At 41.5% G+C, this 19,263-nt stretch overlaps 1 protein-coding gene across 2 annotated transcripts in view; it reads left to right on the forward strand.

Annotated features, from left to right (window-relative positions):
* The window catches only part of LOC134910254 (two pore calcium channel protein 1-like), a 160,022-nt gene that overhangs the window by 123,006 nt on the left and 17,753 nt on the right, over positions 1 to 19,263 (forward strand). For both annotated transcript variants that reach the window (XM_063918081.1, XM_063918082.1), the window contains 5 exons: positions 415 to 559; positions 677 to 862; positions 7,700 to 7,764; positions 8,064 to 8,151; positions 8,805 to 8,874. In XM_063918081.1, the coding sequence (XP_063774151.1) occupies positions 415 to 559; positions 677 to 862; positions 7,700 to 7,764; positions 8,064 to 8,151; positions 8,805 to 8,874 (554 nt within the window). The remainder of the gene's footprint in view (positions 1 to 414; positions 560 to 676; positions 863 to 7,699; positions 7,765 to 8,063; positions 8,152 to 8,804; positions 8,875 to 19,263) is intronic.

Consider the following 19,263-nt stretch of genomic DNA (forward strand, 5'->3'; position numbering starts at 1 on the left):
TGGCATAAGTTAAGTCACATAGTCAAGTACAATATAAACATTTGACATAGGCCTATACATTATATAATACCTTTACTGATACTTCCCTAAAGTTTGCAGCTATTAACTACAGTCACATATGTTTCTTCAATCATGACTTTTAGTGCTTGACAAAATTAGTTAGAGATATAGGGAAAAATGCATAGATCAGGACAGGTTTCATCAGTGAGTACTTGGTGTCACATGATTCCATAACAGAAAAGTAAATCTACATGACACTGACCGTATGCTGCCTGGAAAAGGTGATCACTCAAAAATCAGCTTCTGAGCAAGAGTGATTTGCAAGGTCTTTCACTTGGAAATACCTTTATGGCCCAGTGGCTGAGTGTGGAATAAAGGTCCACTATATACCCACCTTCTGCTTCTTTCCCTCAGGAAAGCAAGCTTTCATACGTCTGGCCGACTTACTGAACATTAAGGTGATCACTGTGAAGGCTCGTATGCATCCATTTGAGTGCTGGATGCCTCATTTCTACAGATCTGCCGTGAGCAGGTTCATTCGCAGAGTTGTACATCATAAGTAAGTGTACTTGATAGCAGCTGGGATTTGTTTGTTTTGTCTGTGTGTGTGTGTGTCTGTGCGCGTGTATTGTTTTGATATAATAGCAATGTCATCTTTTTCTCTCTCCTATTTCAGAGGATTTGTTTATGCTTTCGATGTGGTCATTCTTGTGAATGCCATTTTCATTGCTCTCGATGACAGAAACCCCCTGATTTCCCATGCAGAGTGGGTATTCCTTGCCCTCTACGTCCTAGAAATACTTCTGAAACTCTACACTTATGATCCAAGATCTTTCTTTGCAATGAACCAGTTTTGGAACTGGTAAGCTTGATTTTGTGTCTTTAATTTTGTCTTCTACACCTAATAATGTTCATATTGCTACTATGTTCTAAACACGATGAACGATTCTGTTCTGAGACGTGGCTTATTATAATTGCAGCATAGATAAGCTTCTGGTTAGATCAGCGGGATGGAAATTGTCATTTTGCTACCTTAGTGGGACCACATAGTATGTTGTGTCTCTTGTTGTCAGCCATGGATCACTTTTATAATCATCCTGTTTTGGGACCCTTGTACACTATCATTTTGGGTCCAAGCTAAAACCTATGTTGAGCACCACTGCCTTTGATCAAAGGAAATAAGCAGCATCTGCACTTTCAAGGTAGGGAGAAGTGGAGAGCCCCTTATCCATTATATAGTCTGTTGCTGGAACAGTCTTTCAGTTGTTGTGTAACATTGTGGATGAGAATGAGTTCTACACTCCCCGCCCTAATAGCGGTGTTTATTGTAAAGCGTAGTGAAACCACTTCTATTAAACCTGCCCTATGCGTGAAAAGCAGTTCCAGTCATTGGCCAATGCATGTACAGAAAACACTTTCTGTAGGCAATGGGACATGGCTGTAATTGGTTTATTGATTAAACTAGCTGTGTACATACACAAAGAGGGGCTTAGTCAGAATTGCATGCAAGTCTGTTTTACAGGTAGGTCTTTTTGTACTCCTCATGCTCTGTAGCAGCGCTTACACAACAATGAACAGCTACAGGCAATTCCAAACCATACACATCTCAGCCACACCTTCTCTTGGGGCTAAGTGAGTATAACTGGGTGTGATGTGGACGTGTAGTTGCTGGTGATTCAGAGGTGAGCATATGCAGAAATCTGTCTTACTTTAAAGCAGTTCTCTGGCAGCAGGAATAGGGCTGGTGCATTTGCGCATTGATTACTGCTAAAAGCAAATGAATGAGTGGCTGCATCTTGCGGCCTACTCTGAATATAGGCGGAGATCCACATTTATTTTCATGCAAGCGACCATCTTGTATGCAACTCTGAATCGGTCCCATTGTTGTCATATCAACATGTGAGCAATAGATGGCTATGCCACAGGGGTAGGGTTATTAATACTCTTTTACCATACAATCCCAGGGTCAGAAACGATATATTGAACACAGGATCAACCCATGTTGCAACTTTTCACACCACACTTTGGTCCCAGGTTGTCTTCTTTCACTCTGTACCCATGTCTCATGCAGAACAGGGTCATCTCGTTGCTACGCCATTAATGTGATCCACCAATGAGGTTCCTTTATCATAACCCATGTAGAGTAACCTGGGTCCCCCCTTTCTTACCGCAGCCTAGCCGTCTCAGTCCTAGGAAATTCGCTGGTCATGAATGGGTGCGATCCCGGGTCAGACCATTCATACAACTTGGGTTTTCCCTGGGTGCTTGCCTCTGTGTGAAAGGGGTATAAGTTGCCACTTGCTTAGCAGCAGCCAAGACTTTCTCCACCTATACCCCAGCACCAGCCCCATGCAGGCCAGTTAAGTTAGTAAGCCCAAGACAGGAGTGAGAAGAAGAAGAAGAAAGACCGGCATACACACAAATCCAAACACTCATAAGATGCGGACAGAGGAAACGGAAGATGAGTGAAACCCCGCAAGACAGGTGCGTCAGGGTGGGCATCCTGTGTCCCCTATGGATTCCAAAGAAAATGATTTAACCAGATAAGAACATAAATCTCCTTTTCTTCATCATGCCATAAGGGACACAAGCTTTGACAGTGGGACATCCCAAAGCAATTCCGCTAAAGAAGGAAATGCTCCTGATCTGTGCAGAGAACCCTTCACCCAAAAGCTGTGGAAGCGAAGGTGTTGAAAGAACAGAATTTTAGAAATGTGTGGGCAGAAGACCAAGTAGCTGCCTCACAAAGCTGCTCTGCAGAGACACCACATCGAGCTGCCCAAGAAGTTCCCACCAACCTAGTTAAATGAACAATCAGCACAGCCAGTGCAGGTAGATGCGCCACAGCGTACATGTGGCAGATGGTCAGTCAGACTCAACCGGCCAAGGTCTGTATCATAGTTGGCCAGCCTCTTTTGTTTAAGTCATAGAGGACTCCGACTTATGGATACCTAGTTCTGTTCACATACATCCGGAGGGCAATCACGACATCCGAAGAGGGCTACTCTGGCAAAAAATTAGGTGAGTAAAAGGCAAGGTCCACGGTCTCCTGGTTGATGTGAATTCCAAGAGACTACCTTGGGAAGGTAGCCTAATCGTATACGAAGAACGGCTCGATCTGAATGAAAAAACAGAAATGGAGAGTGAAACGACAGCGCATTCATGTCTGAGCAAAGCTACGGCAAGAAGGGAGGATAAACTTTCACATAAGCCAATGAATGTCCACCGAATCCAACTTCAAAAATAGACTCAAGACTTTCCTGTTTACTCAAGCATTTCCATAATATTCCTTTAGTATCTACATGCTTCTGTATTTTTTATGAAAATCTTTTCTGTACTACATTGTTTCTGTACTATATTATGCTATATATCTGTTATTCGCCTTGAGTCCTATTGGAGAAAGAGTGCTATATAAATAACCATCATTATTATTATTATTATAAGTGCTCAAAGGGTGACACTTGAAGAGCCCAAAGCACGAGAACCAAATCCCACAGAGCCACCGGAGGAACAAGCAGGCTGCATGTGGAGGACACCCTGCAGGAAAGTCCAGGCATCATTGCCATCTGTCTCTGGAAGAGGACAGACAGGGCCAACACCTGTACTGACAAAGAAGAGAGGCAGAAGCCCGGAGAGGACTTGTGAGAGTCAAAAAGATTGGGGGTTAAAACTCCAAGCCGAACATTAGGGGAAGTATGTCCTCCAAACTCAGTGATAAATTCGTAGAGAAGAGGGTTTACAGGTAGTACCTCGGAAGCTTATGATTGTGCCAAGACGACTTTACGTCAACATTCGGCAGTCCCCAGCATTGAACAAGTAGCTGAAAAGTGTCTAGAGAACATCCTAACGGGTGAAAAAATCCACTTCTCAAGGGAATGAAGACTGCCAACAGAGCCAGAAATAATGCTCGATCCAGTTGTGAATGCTGCTAAATTTCATCACGGAGGACCAGATGATGCTAGAGGAGCGACCAAGTAAGACAGATAGCTCTGAAGACCGTGTGGAGCACTAGAATGTTGATTTGAAGCCGCACTCTGTGGTCGTCCACCGACCCTGAAAGGTCTGTTTACAGGTTATTGCCCCCGACCCATGATTGGTGTCGGTGGTGAGGAGGACCCAGTCCTGAACGGGTGGCACATGTCCATATGGGATGCCTGGAGCCACCACTAGTGGGATTGCCTAACCTCCCAAGAGAGTATGATCGTCTGCTTTGTGAGTAGACAATGGGATTTGTTCCACCGGGAGAGAATTTCCATCTGAAGAGACTTGAAGTAAAACTGGGCATACTCCACCATGTTGAAGGTGAAGACTAGGTAGCCCAGGATCTGCGTGTAAGAGTGTATGGACTTAAGAACGTGAAAATCTTTTCCTGTAGGTCCCGAAATTTTCTGCAGGGAGGAAGACACGCTGAACCCTGGAGTCCAGCAAGGCCCCCAGATGGAGCATTTCCAGAGCCAGAGTCGCGGAGGATTTTGCCCCATTGATGATCCAGCTGTGGGACTGAAGAAGATCTATCACGAGACGGAGGTGACCTTCGAGTACATCAGGTGACTGGGCCAGAATACAAAGATTGTCCAGGAAGGTAGAATTCTGACACCCATGTATCGCAAATGAGCTACTATGATCACCATGACCTTTGTGAAGACACAAGGAGCTGTGGAAAGACCAAATGGCCTTGGCCAAAACTGGTAATGGTCCTCCCGAATTGAAAAGCGTAGGAAGTGCTGATGACTGAGCTAGATAGGAAGATGCAAATAGGCATCCTGGAGGCCAAAGAGGCCATACAATCCCATGGCTCCAGGTACAGAATGATGGAACACAGAGCGTCCAAGCAGAACCTGAAAACCCGTAAGTACCTTTTAACTACATTCAGGTTGAGGATCGGTTGGAAGGGGCCATTCAGCTTCTGAACCAAGAAGAGGTGGCATAGAAGCCCGTGCCTCTCTGCGACCAGGGAGCAGGAACAATTACCGTGGAGGCCAGAAGGGAGTAAATGGACTCCTGCAGTGCTTGTGCTTTTTCTGGATGGCCTGTGGAAAAAATTTGGGTCAGAGGATGCTCCTGGAAGGATAGAACATAACCTCAAAACTAGGAATCCATCCAGATCTTAGAGAAAAGTAGTAGCCTGCCTCCCACACCGGGATCCTCCAGATGGAGACCCGCCCCGTCATAGAGCAGGCTTGTTTGCTGACTTAGTGGACGGACATCTGGTAGACCAGGGCTGTTTACCTCTGGGCTTGGAGCTCTTCAAGGAAGAACCCTGGAACGTATAAAAAGAATGGCCTTTGGCTTTCCCTTGCAGACGAAAGTAGCAAAAATAAGACACATGACTTAGTCCCTGCTGAAGGAAGAAAGGCCATCTTGGATACCGCCACCATGCTCAGAATCTTGTCCAATTCTGGACCACATAAAATATCACCAGGATACGGAAGAGCCTCAAAGGCCTTCTTAGAGTCTGTATCCGCGTGCTGGGAATGGAGCCAGATGGCTCTCCTAAATAATACTGAGGAAGCAGACACCTTCTTACCAGTGCCTATTGTTGCTTCACCAAGATAGACTGTCGCCATCTTGATATGCGCCACCAGAGACCATAACTGATTTCTTTGGGTACCCTAAGAGAGACCATCCTTGAGAGCATCTGCCCACCTATCAATGACCTTAGTCACCCAAGCAAATGCTAGGGCCAATCATGCTATAGCTTAGGGACAGTTTCCAACTTTCTATCCATCAGGTACTTAAGCGAAGTTGTGGTATGTATAGGGAGGGTAGAGGTTTTAATGAAGTGTGCAGTGTGTGCATTCACTGGGGGAGGAGACTCCCGGTTGGACTGATCCACAGCAGGAATGGGGTAAAAAGCCACAATGCACTTTGACACCTGAAAATGCTTGTTTGGAGTAGCCCAAGACTCCGTCTGAAGATACTGAAGCTGAGCAGACGTAGAGAATTCAATGACAACCCACATCTGACTCTGACACCTGAGCTTTAGATTTAGGGGTCTGCTCCCTGTCCTCAATTAAAAGGACTGCTTTAATCAGGGCCGCTACATCAACCTGAGACAGGAACTCCTCCGGGACAGAGGTGGTCTCCACATACGAGGTAATGGATACAGTTTCCTTGTGATCAGATGAAACCCCAGAGTACGAATCCGAACTAGACTGGAGAGTAGAGGCTGTGCACCTGGAGGGTCTGCGTCTGGAAGGGCGTGTCTTTATGCAGCATCTGTTGGAAAGAAGTGGACACCTGTGCCAAAACTTGCACTGTCTGCAAGAAGGAGCATATCCACGGTCGTTCTACAGCAGTCATTGGCAGATCAGACAGCGCAACTGTGGCAAGTTGAACCCCTGTAGTAGAGCAACCAACCTGGAGAGGTTGTAGGGGTAGCAAGCCAATCCATCCACTGCAACATTACCTGTGAAAGAGAAGCCGCCTAAACTGCTTCCTGGCTGGAAACAGTGGCCGAGAGTCCTCTCGCTGTGTTGCTCGAAAACACCACATCCAGAGATCATCTTGGTTCTGATCCTGTAGAGAAAACACAGTGGAATAAGTTTTGCAGGAATGCAACACAGGAGCACCCACATCCCTGGGTGCTTTGCTCTTGGACGACAGTCCTAATACAAAAGGTTAATAAACAGCGGTGTGCAAATACAGGATAATGCAATGAATGGTAATGCACCACAAAAAAAGCAATAAGTGGGGCTTTGCAAAGGGGTATATCCAATAATAAACCCCACAACACTGAAACAATAAGCAATCTGAAAAGCAATAGTCAGACCAGAAAAATTGCAGTCAGAATAGTATTGTCAGACAGACAGTATTAAGGGAGGAGACAGTGAGAAAAACACACAAAGTCCTCCTCAACACTTATACGTGCACACAGAACAATCGGTGCAGCAATAATGGGCAGAAAGTGCTCAACAATCCAGATCTCACTCAGTAGGACGGAGCTTTCTGCATTACATGAACACTGGGAGTGAGGTATACAGGGAGACCAGGAGCCCGTATAACTCTCCGGAGACTGGTTGATGTAGTCCGTGTGTAAAATGACTGCTCCACGTCTCTGTGAAGGAGTGGAGAGTGAGGAGGAGTCACCCTGTGACGGGATGACTTCTAGATGGAAAGTGCCAAGGGGTAGGGGAGGAGCTAATGGGAGAGCCTACTTCTTCCTGTTGACATGGACCCCAATGCAATTGGCTGCCATCTTTAGTAGTGCCCTGTTACCTGGCTTCCCTGGTGGTCTAGTGTGGGTGCAGGCAACCTGGATGCCCACTGTCAGCACCACCAGTGGTCTCCAACAATGGCGGTGACAGGTGCTACAGGGAGACGCTTTTACTTGTACCCATGTGTATGCGGAGGAGGGTGCCAGAGTATGCGGTGGGGTCCCGGCTGAAGACGTCAACCCGGTCTCCGGTGCTGGGGCCACTGGCACTGTGGCTGGTAGATCGTCAGTCCACAGGACGCCTAGCACTGCCCACTCAGGGAAAGAAAAGATATTAAATAAATTAAGATGGAGGGCTGCTGCTGGAAGAGAAAAGTTTGGTGCCTAGAATCCTACTTTTGCCTATACCCACTGTCAAATCCTGTGTTCCTTATTGCATATATTTTTGAGATATTTTGCTATATTTCTGTGCTTCTCTTTTGTATCCATATTCAGTTTTATGTTCATATAGGAACTTATTATATCCTTTATGTGATTTGGCAGGTTTGACACTTTTATTATCATCGCTGCTCTAATTGCTACAACAGTCAACACATGGCTGAGTTCAGGTATAGTATATCTTTTGTATGTAATTAGTTTAAGGCGAGTGTGTGGGTGGTGCACCAAATTCCTATCAGTGGAAGTCTGCAACATTTACAGGAAAATACAGAAATGGAACAAGATAGCAAGTGTAAATTGTACTGGAGATAAACCGTGATTTATTATCAAGAGTAATATTACAGAACTAATGCATGTAGAAGAATTCTAACTCATGTGAGAAGCAGGCAATGGCAGCCTGTATAAACTGTTTTGGATATTGTAATATGGATTAAACTGGTTTCTATGTCAAATTTTTCTTTCTACACAGTGAGTCAGTACAACAGCCAACAGGTCCTAGACATTGTCTTCATTCTCAGAGTTCTCCGGCTTATCAGGATCATTGACAGCATTCAGAGGTAATTATAGCTGTGTTCTCTGACAGCCCAATCTCTCAGAGTGACCATTTCTGGGGATCTCTCATCACTGTATAATGCCCCTGTCTCCAATTGTTTAAACTTCCATACAGCTATTACCTGAGTAGTTAATCTCGGTGTCATTTTTGGTGGTGTAGTAAAGTGGTCATAAATTCAGGGCAAGCTTAAGATGTTTGGAATGATAAAAGTATACAGTAGTACAGAGTTTAATATACACCGCTTTTATAATGTTACCCTTTCTTACAGTGGTTATATTCCACCCTCTTTATAACAAGATACTATTTTCTGCTAGAGTTTTATGTTGGTGGTAAGAAAGGATTACAGAATATGAACATTAAATGGATGTAATAATAGGGACAAACAAAAAAATGTTTCATAGGATCATTTTAACTTTACTGTTTGCCAAATGATGTTTCCCATATTTAGCATATTGCACATATAATATATAAAAATACCAACATATCTAATGTTTGCATCTTTTATAGTTTAGTCTACTATAAATAGTATAATTCGTTTCCTGGTGGTACTGCGAAAGAACCTAACTACAGTATTTCTCATGATGTTGTTGTTTTCATTATTTATCTTGCCCTGAAAATAGCCTTTTTATAGTGGTTGCACTGACTCTTGTCTTGTAGGTTTCGGGTCATCATGAATACATTGATAAACATCCTCCCCACTATGTTCACATTCTGTGGTATTATATTAGTAGGTATTATGTTTTAAGGTGTGTCTGTAATATGATTCCTTATTTTGTATTTGAATCTGTAAACTTAAAAGCTTATGTATGCAAAAACTGGTTCTAAAATCATGTCTAGGGGCATCTAGAAGACAGGACTACTACTAAATCCGTTATGATGACCATAAACCCATCATTCCAGTTTAGTGGCTTTACCCATTTCATATAAAAAGCCCTTCTGAAAATGTGCGCATAAATAAATAAATATATATATATATATATATATATATATATATATATATATATATATATATACACACATACATATACACAGTGGGGATTGAAAGTTTGGGCACCCCATGCAAATATTCATTTTAATGTGCAAAAAGAAGCCAAGGAAAGATGGAAAAATCTCCAAAATGCATCAAATTACAGATTAGACATTCTTATAACATGTCAAAAAAAGTTTGATTTTATTTCCATCATTTACACTTTCAAAAGAACAGAAAACAAAAAATGGCGTCTGCAAAAGTTAGGGCACCCTGCAGAGTTAATACCTTGTACTGCCCCCTTTGGCAAGTATCACAGCTTGTAAACGCTTTTTGTAGCCAGCCAAGAGTCTTTCAATTCTTGTTTGAGGTATCTTCGCCCATTCTTCCTTACAAAAGTCTTCCAGTTCTTTGAGATTCCTGGGCTGTCTGTGACGCACTGCTCTTTTAAGGTCTATCCATAGATTTTCAATTATGTTGAGGTCAGGAGATTGTGAAGGCAATGGCAAAACCTTCAGTTTACGCCTCTTAATGTAATCCACCGTAGATTTTGAGGTGTGTTTAGGATCATTATCCATTTGTAGAAGCCAGCCTCTCTTTAACTTCAGCTTTTTCACAGATGGCATCAAGTTAGCGTTCAAAATTTGCTGGAATCTTATTGAATCCATTTTTCCTTCTACTCGTGAAATGTTCCCTGTGCCACTGGCTGCAATACAACCCCAAAGCATGATTGATCCACTCCCATGCTTAACAGTTGGACAGAGGTTCTTTTCATTAAATTCTGTGCCCTTCCTTCTCCAAACGTACCTTTGCTCATTCCGGCCAAAAAGTTCTATTTTAACCTCATCGGTCCACAGAACTTTATTCCAGAATGCATCAGGTTTGTCTATATGTTCATTTGCAAACTTCAAACGCTGATTTTTGTGGAGAGGACGTACAAGAGGTTTTCTTCTGATGACTCTTCCATGAAGACCTTATTTGTACAAGTATCTCTTTATAGTGGAATAGTGTACCACAACAACAGTGTCTGCCAGATCTTCCTGGAGGGATTATGCAGTCAAACGTGGATTTTGACTTGCTTTTCTCACAATCCTGCGAGCTGTTCTGTCTGATATTTTTCTTGGTCTTCCAGATCTTGCTTTAACTTCCACTGTTCCTGATGACTGCCATTTCTTAATTACATTCCGAACAGAGGATATGGGCATCTGATAACGCTTTGCTATCTTCTTATAGCCTTCTCCTGCTTTGTGAGCGTCAACTATTCTCAGTTTCAGTGTTCTACACAACTGCTTAGAGGAACCCATGGTGCTGATTGTTGGAGCAAGGTCAGATGAGTCTGGGCTTTTAAAACCTTTGAGATTTACATCACCTGGTCTTTCCAGACGATGATTGAGAACAATCCATGACACTGCCAGGTCTCAGCTGTCCAAAGGGGATAGTACAAGGTATTAACTCTGCAGGGTGTCCAAACTTTTGCAGACGCTATTTTTTGTTTTCTGTTCTTTTGATAGTGTAAATGATGGAAATGAAATCAAACTTTTTTTGACATGTTATAAGAATGTCTAATCTGTAATTTGATGCCTTTTGGAGATTTTTCCATCTTTCCTTGGCTTCTTTTTGCATATTTAAAATGAATTTTTGTCTGGGGTGCCCAAACTTTCGATCCCCACTGTATGTATGTATGTGTATATATGTGTGTATATATGTGTGTGTGTGTGTGTGTGTGTGTATATGTATATATATATATATATATATATATATATATATATATATGTATGTATGTATGTGTGTGTGTATCTTGGATAATCCGGCACTCCCTTGCTAGTTCATGTAATACTGGGTGCTCGTGCTATATTAGATAAAGTACCTCTGTTGCTAAATGAGCAAACTGCACGTCACTCCATGAAAAAAGTGCTTTTAATGGATGTTGGATTACATGAAAAAAGTCAGCCTTTCCGTCATATCAACGGCTCGTTTCGGGAGTTAGCATTGTCCCTTCGTCAGGATTACATTGGGCTGCTGAGGTCTGTAGTGAGAAAGCGTTTCGTCCGTCAGCAACAGGACTTCATCAAGGGGATACAAGTACCCCCTTGATGAAGTCCTGTTGCTGACGGACGAAACGCGTTGGACCTACCTGCAGACATCTACTTTTATGGACAGATAAGCTTCATACAATTTTTAATTCTGTACGCATGCCTTCCAGCCATTTTTATGGACAGATAAGCTTTATATAATTTTTATTCTGTACGCATGGTATTCAGCTATTTTTATGTATTTTTATGTTACTATGTGTATTAAATTTATGTGTTTTTAATATATACACTGCTCAGGCTGCATATTGATTCTGGTTGGGAATAAGCTGGTTCCCTAATTAGACCTGTGAAATTACGCAGTGATATAATATGAAATTTTAAATGGTATACACTATGTTTGCTGTCCTCCTTTTTTTTATTTTTTTATTTGCATGTATTAAGCCACAAAAGAGTGCTGTTTGAGCATAGCTTCTCTTTTACCAGATAAGTGATCTAAGCCAATTTTTATCATCCCTTCCTTTATACCTTCTCTCCCCTTGATATGCTCACCACACTCTTGGGCGCTTGTATTCACCAATTCTTGCAACAGATTATATGTGCATGCCAAGCACATGTCTATGTATTATAAGCTGCCGCTCATATAATAACTGAGAAGTGTTTTAATTCCTTCAAGGGTTTTATATATTTATGGTATAGATATCACAAAGTTGCACCTAAGCGCCATAGTCTCTATTTCTATCTATCTATCTATCTATCTATCTATCTATCTATCTATAATTTTTTTATTTAAGAGATGTGCAGCGGACACTTTTCGGGTTTTGGATCTTGTTCTCCGCTCGTGGTTTGGCTCTGGATTGGTTTTGCCAAAACCACCCTTTAGGGTTTTGGTATTATATCTAGATGATTTTTTAACACCCCCCCCCCCCCCCCCCCCTAAAAACAGCTAAAATAACAGAATTTGGGGGGTAATTTTGATTTTCCGGTATTATTAACCTCAATAACATTAATTTCCACTCATTTCCAGTCTATTCTGATCACCTCACACCTCACAATGTTGTTTTTAGGCCAAAAGGTTGCACCGAGGTAGCAGGATGACTAAGCTAAGCGACACAATTGGGCGGCACAAACACCTGGCCCATCTAGGAGTGGCACTGCAGTGGCAGACAGGATGGCAGTTTTAAAAAATAGGCCCCAAAGAGCACATCATGCAAAGAAAAAAAAGAGGTGCCAGATGGAATTGTCTTGGAACCACCCACCCACCCTTATGTTGTTTAAACAGGACATGCACAGTTTAATAAACCCATCATTTCAGCGACAGGTGGTCCCCCTGGAAAAAGCTTGCCAAGTTCTCCGAATCATAGCTAGCTACAAACATACCACCTCCTTCTTTGATGACTTTTCACATTATGAGAAGAGGCAAGAGGAAGAGGACAGTGTCAAGAAGGTGATTAAAAATTAGAGAGGCACATGCAATCAGGATCAACACACAGGCTTTCACCTCCACTCCTATATTGGTGTGGAACAGAAAGGACTTCAACCAAGCAAATATATAATTATTAATTACCACATTACTGGACAAACTGAAAAACTAGGGGTCAAAGCCTTCAAATCTGTACCCCCTTCTCCATGTTCAGGGATTAAGATAATCTCTGATTTAATGCTGGGATGCAAATAAACTGGTGTATACCACAGGATCAAGATTGGATATTTTCCCCTCCACGGAGTCTGGAGACTTATTTTGTGAAAATCTTGTGGGTTTCTTTTTTTTCTTTTTCTTTTTTTAATTGCATTGTTATTTACATATTTTGTGGCAGATGCCTTATTTTTGCTTTTGACAGCTTCCAGTTAGACGCATGTGAGCATACCTGTGTGTCCCAGTTACACGCATGTGAGCATACCTGTGTCTTGTTTAATTTTTTTCATATTCGATTTTTAAATAAAGCAGCCTTTCCTGAGCCCCCACAGCAGCCCCGGATGGGGCAAGTTGAGTTCGGGTGGGTTCGGTAAAGTACTAAGCAGGACTTTGCAGTAAATTTTTTGTTATTGAGCCCCTGCCCTAATGGAACTTACCACTCTACAGTCGAAAATCATTTCATACTATAAGTAGGACTGTGGGATGAAGCAATGCTAACCTTTGTGCCCACAGCATGCCTCAGCCTGACAAGCTAGACATCTTCCTGGCTGTAAGCCACCATGAGACTCCATACTGGGCCTTATTCAGTAACTGCACAAGAATCAAAATGTGGTTTCTGCACTGACCAGTAAACTACAGCCACACAGTTTAAAGGAGAACACCTATAAATCTCCACAGGACACTAATGCAAAAAAATAAAACTGTGTGTAGGCGCTGTTCACTTGCAGTATACTGATCTTAAATCCTTCAATATTCGTGAGTGGTACACCAGGAAACACACCCTCTTAATTAAAAACTTACATTAGAGTTCTAACCCACAGGCCAAACAAGGTATCTTTAACCTCCGATATAATTTCTTCAATATATAATAAAACGGGGTAACTTCATAAAAGATGATCACTTACATATTAATTCTGTCACGCATTCACATAAAGGTATCTTTAGTTCGCCCCAGGAAACGGCTGTATAGTCTAATGTACAGTCCAAAAAGCTGATTTTTAATATTAAAAGGTGATATACAGTAAAATCACAAAGTGTGCAGCACAACAGGAACAACACTGGGAGTCTAGTGCGGAAGCTGGTCTCCACTCGCGGCTAAGTCCGGCTGCAGTCACGGACAGGGTATAGATGATATGCGCCGCTCACTCGATCACTGGTAAAGGTCGTTGCTGAAGCTGGTTACACGTAACGGCAGATCTCTAACATGTTTTGGGGATTCCTATCCCCTTAATCAAAGAGTGCTGCTTCCGCCAACAGTTCAGGTTTATAAAGGCCAGGTTTCCATGTCATGTGATCGCTCTGTCCATTTACAACATGCACATAACACCAGGGGTATAATTAGCAATCCGCTATTTCTAACTGCAGTACCTGCCTAATAAACACATCCATTTCCCTAATACTGCATGGTAACAATTAGATGAATATTGTGTTTATTAGCCATAAACCTTGTTTGGCCTGCGGGTGAAATCCCTAATGTAAGTTCTTAATTAAGAGGGTGTTTCCTGTGTACCACTCAAGAATATTGAAGGATTTAAGAACCGTATACTGCAAGTGAACAGCGCCTACACACAGTTTTATTTATTGTTTTGCCTTATTCAGTAACTGTGCCTCACAGGAGCTCCTGGCCCATCTAGTGCTACAGTGCAATAGAAAGCTGATGCAATGCAAGATCACTGAAACTGTTCTTCTAACACCGTGAGGTCTTGCGATAACCCTACACAGCCATTAAGAATGAACCCTGTACAACAAATGCGCATTTTCTAAATAAATAATCACAAAATGTGGAACATCAATAATAAATCAAAATTAAGGTTGACTAATTGGAGCCATTCATTTGAGTGAGTCCCTAGCATGAAATAATTGAGAAGAACCTCTCTCTAATGCTCCGTCAGAAAATATAACTTTTACTTCTCCGACAGTTGCGCTGGATTATGATTCAGTCTCTTCTGAGTCACACTGACTTTGACCACAAATGTGGTCTCTCCCCACTTTATTTAAAAACACTTTGTCAAAATAGCAATTTCCATTTCCACCTTTGTGGCTATGTTTTCACAAATCTGTTTGTGATGTTGAAGCCTGCACTAGGCTTTAACTTAAACCTAGGATCAAGTACAGCAGCACCCCTGGAATTATACGGCAGCACCCCTGGACTTATACAGCATAGGCAGCACCCCTGGAGAATTGCACAGCAGACAGGCAACAGCACCCCTGGACTTAAACGGAAGTGGGGCAGCACCCCTGGAATGATGTGGCAAAGAAAAGATGTGCAAGATGGAATTGTCCTTGGGCCCTCCCACCCACCCTTATGTTGTATATACCGGTCATGCACACTTTAATAAACCAATTATTTCAGTGACTGGGTCTGCCACACAACTGTGGCTGAAATGATTGGTTTGCTTTGGCCCCCACCAAAAAAAAAAAAAAAAGCAATTCATCTCTCCTTGCACAAACTGGATCTACAGTGTCCTCATCCTCAGACCCCCCCCCCCCCTTCAGTGTTTACATCCTCATCCTCACAGAGAGAATATTCAAACAAACGACATAATTTAGGTGTCAGTGGACTGCTTACGCTATTACCCAAAGTTTCTGAATTTGACAATGACTTGGGATGAATGCACTGCAGGTGACGTATAAGGGAGGATGTTCCTAGGTGGTTAACGTCCTTGCCCCTAGTTATTGTGAATTGACAAAGGCAACAGATGGCTTGACACCTGTTTTCTGGATTTGTGGAGAAATAATTCCACACCGAAGAGGTGGCTTTTTTGGTATTTTGCCCAGGCATGACAATGGGCTTTTTCATCCCATGGACAACAACTGTCTCCACTGGTGCCTTATTCAAACAAACCACATCACCATCAGAATCCTCATCATCAACTTCCTCCGCAGCACCAGCTACACCCATATCTTCCTCATCCTGGTGTACCTCTACAATGACATCCTCAATCTCAATATCAGCAACTGGACTGGCGGTGCTTCTCAGGGCCAGTATACATTTATTTTACTGCACCCCTGAATTTTTACAGCATACAAGATCGGGCCATTGTACTTTTATTTTAACAACAGCACCCCTGTATTTTTACAGCATACAGGACCAGTGTACTTTTATTTTTACAGCAGCACCCCTGTATTTTTACAGCATACAGGGCCAGTGTACATTGATTTTCACTGCACCCCAGAATTTTTACAGCATACAAGGCAGGGCCAGTGTACATTTATTTTACTGCTCCCAAGATTTTTTACAGCCAGCACCCCTGTATTTTCACAGCATACAGGAGGACAGTGCCCCTGCCCCCTGTACAACACAGTGACAGCAACACCCATGACAGTGACAGCCAGGACAGCACCCCTAACAGCACAGGTACACCACAGTGACAGGAACAGCACCCCTACAGAGCACACACTGACCCCACCCGACGCCACCACCCACAGTGCGAGACAGAGGTCTGTCTCCCTCACTCTCCAAGTCCAAAGTGAAAATGGCGGCGAGTTATATGGAATCCAAAACCCGTGAGAATCCAAAACCCGTGAGAATTTTTGGGGGGAACCGAACCCACTCATCTCAAATTTTTTTATGATGTTGCTCAATGCCATCACATTACAATAGTGATACAAGCCCTCATGGTTTGCTATACTTTATACAGAGATGAAGGGTAACCCCTAGGTTGATTATGCACAGGATATCAAAAATATGTCAGAAAAAAACAATTTATATAAAACCAGCCAATTTATAAACAAGATCTTTTAACCACAATTTTTGTGTTATAATATATTATGCTGGAGGTGCACCAGAAAGCAGAAATACAGTATTGAAATGTGGGGGTGAGTAGGTGAAGAAGAACCTACTCATAGAAGGCTTTCTTTGTGGTGCACTCTTTTTTTTTTTTTATTAAGTTTAGTTAGTTAATTTAAAACATAACTTTTATTTAGTATCAACTAAAGTAATGTGACACTTTTACACAAAAATACAAATGTACTATGAACAGGGAATAATTAAATTAATATTCCTGAAAGAGCCAAATAATAATTTTATAAATCTAGGCTCAATATTTTACAGTGTTCTAAATACTTATTTATAGACACTCTCTATAATTCAGTCTATACCCGTAGACATAAGATGTAAATAACTCAGTTTGCGGGAATATAGTGATGAAATTCCCATAAAATTATGTACAGTGTAGGTTGGACGAGGTATTATAGAAAATTATTAATATAATATAAACCTATGTAGGTTAATAAACCTATGAATACCCTTGCTCAGGTTACACAGATTGTATCAACAAAACCACAATATTCCGGGCGCTATTTTGTTTATATAGTGATCAAAATGTTTCAATGTTTTATCACAAATTGTGCTGCAAACTTCAGTCTAGCTGTGCCTGTGCTCACACAGCCAAATTGATTAATGAAGCTGAGAGCCTATTTGCTCTCCTGCTTCCAAACCAACAATGCAGAGAAAAAGAATGACTGATTGCTCTATAATATCAGGTGCATATATGCATGAAACCACATCTACAATGTACAACCTTCTAGTTTTCAATTCAAAAAAATCTCTTATATAAAAAACACTGTGTGTATGTGTATATATATATATATATATATATATATATATATATATATATATAAACTCACTCAATTCCTATATTAAAACACTAACAATGATTTCCTTAATAAAGCGTCCAGTGCGGAAACTGTAATTAGAGACAGTCCTGTATGTTATACCATTGTGAATTAATATATTATTCCATCAAGGATGCATAGTGTTTTCCCTCTGTATAATTCAGTCTTTTGAAAAGAGACACAGTTGCTTATTGACCAAAGTCCCACAGTCTAATTGCTGCTAAAGTGCCAAGTATATGCAGCTTACCGCTACAGCCGTGTGTGCGGGTGTTTGTGGAGTTGCTCACTGACAGCAGAAGTTGACACTACTGTTCTCTTATTCCGTCTCTGTGTGTGAGAATATCCCATTCTCATTATACCCATTCACTGTCATTGACACATGGAATAACAGTAGAAGGGATTTCTCACGTATACACTGAGATATCTGTATACTGTCATATTATAACTACTCATTCATCTGAGTTTTATTTACCTATAAACCAGCTTTTTGGACAGTTCAGGTTAATTAACTGAGTGATAATTACCTTGATTTATGGTTATTTATAACTATCTTCCAACGGTTGTGGCATGCTTTCCAGTATACACCTAATTACCGTGTTTAATCAATTCACAGTTATTTCATCTATGTGTCTGTAAAACTGTATGAATTATTGATAATTGCTTGAATTAGCACAACCAGCATGAGATACTAATAAGGTAAAATTCTCTCTTCTCCCATTTCTTCATGCAGCTAAACACTGTTATTGATACTATTGTTGCTAATCAGTATCCATTTGATTGGAGTAAGGTGTCAAGAATCATGCTACAATTGTAGCCTCTCTACTTGTTGAACGGGTCTGGGACAAAAAGGTCGACACACCTTAGGTCGACATGGACAAAAGGTCGACAGGAACAAGGTCGACATGGGTTTTTAATGTTTTTTTGGTGTCGTTTTCTTCGTAGAGTGACCGGGAACCCCAGTTAGTGCACCGCGTCCCCTCGCATGGCTCGCCATGCTTCGGGCATGGGGCCTTCGCTTCGCTCGGCACAGATTACCGTTCCAATCGTAGTCCACGTGGATCGTTAAGTATGAAAAGGTTCCTGTCGACATTTTGTCCATGTCGACCTAAGGTGTGTCGACCAATTGGTGTCGACCTAAGGTGTGTCGACCTTTTTGATGTCGACCTGGAGTCCGGATACCTGTTGAACATGACTGAGAAAAAGGTTCACCACTGTGTTTTTTCTGCAGTATACAATTGTCTTCGTAAACCTAGTACAATAATATCTCCTATGCCATCTATGACTGCTGCCATACAATCAGTGTAACCTGAGCAAGGGTATTCATAGGTTTTTGTTAACCTACATAGGTTTATATTATATTAATAATTTTCTATAATACCTTGTCCAACCTACACTGTCCATAATTTTATGGGAATTTCATCACTATATTCTCGCAAACGGAGTTATTTACATCTAATGTCTACGGGTATAGACTGAATTATAGAGTGTCTATAAATAAGTATTTAGAACACTGTAAAATATTGAGCCTAGATTTATAAAATTATTATTTGGCTCTTTCAGGAATATTAATTTAATTATTCCCTGTTCATAGTACATTTGTATTTTTGTGTAAAAGTGTCACATTACTTTAGTTGATACTAAATAAAAGTTATGTTTTAAATTAACTAACTAAACTTAATAAAAAAAGAGTGCACCACAAAGAAAGCCTTCTATGAGTAGGTTCTTCTTCACCTACTCACCCCCACATTTCATTGCTATACTTTATATAAGCTACAATAGATATTTTGTCTGCATGCTGCATGTCCTTTGCCTGTCCTACAGTAGTACTGTGTTATTTGTGTCTTATTGTCTGTATAGCCTTGATTA

The sequence above is a fragment of the Pseudophryne corroboree genome, chromosome 4, assembly GCF_028390025.1.
Source record: "Pseudophryne corroboree isolate aPseCor3 chromosome 4, aPseCor3.hap2, whole genome shotgun sequence".
In the NCBI taxonomy this organism is placed as follows: domain Eukaryota; kingdom Metazoa; phylum Chordata; class Amphibia; order Anura; family Myobatrachidae; genus Pseudophryne; species Pseudophryne corroboree.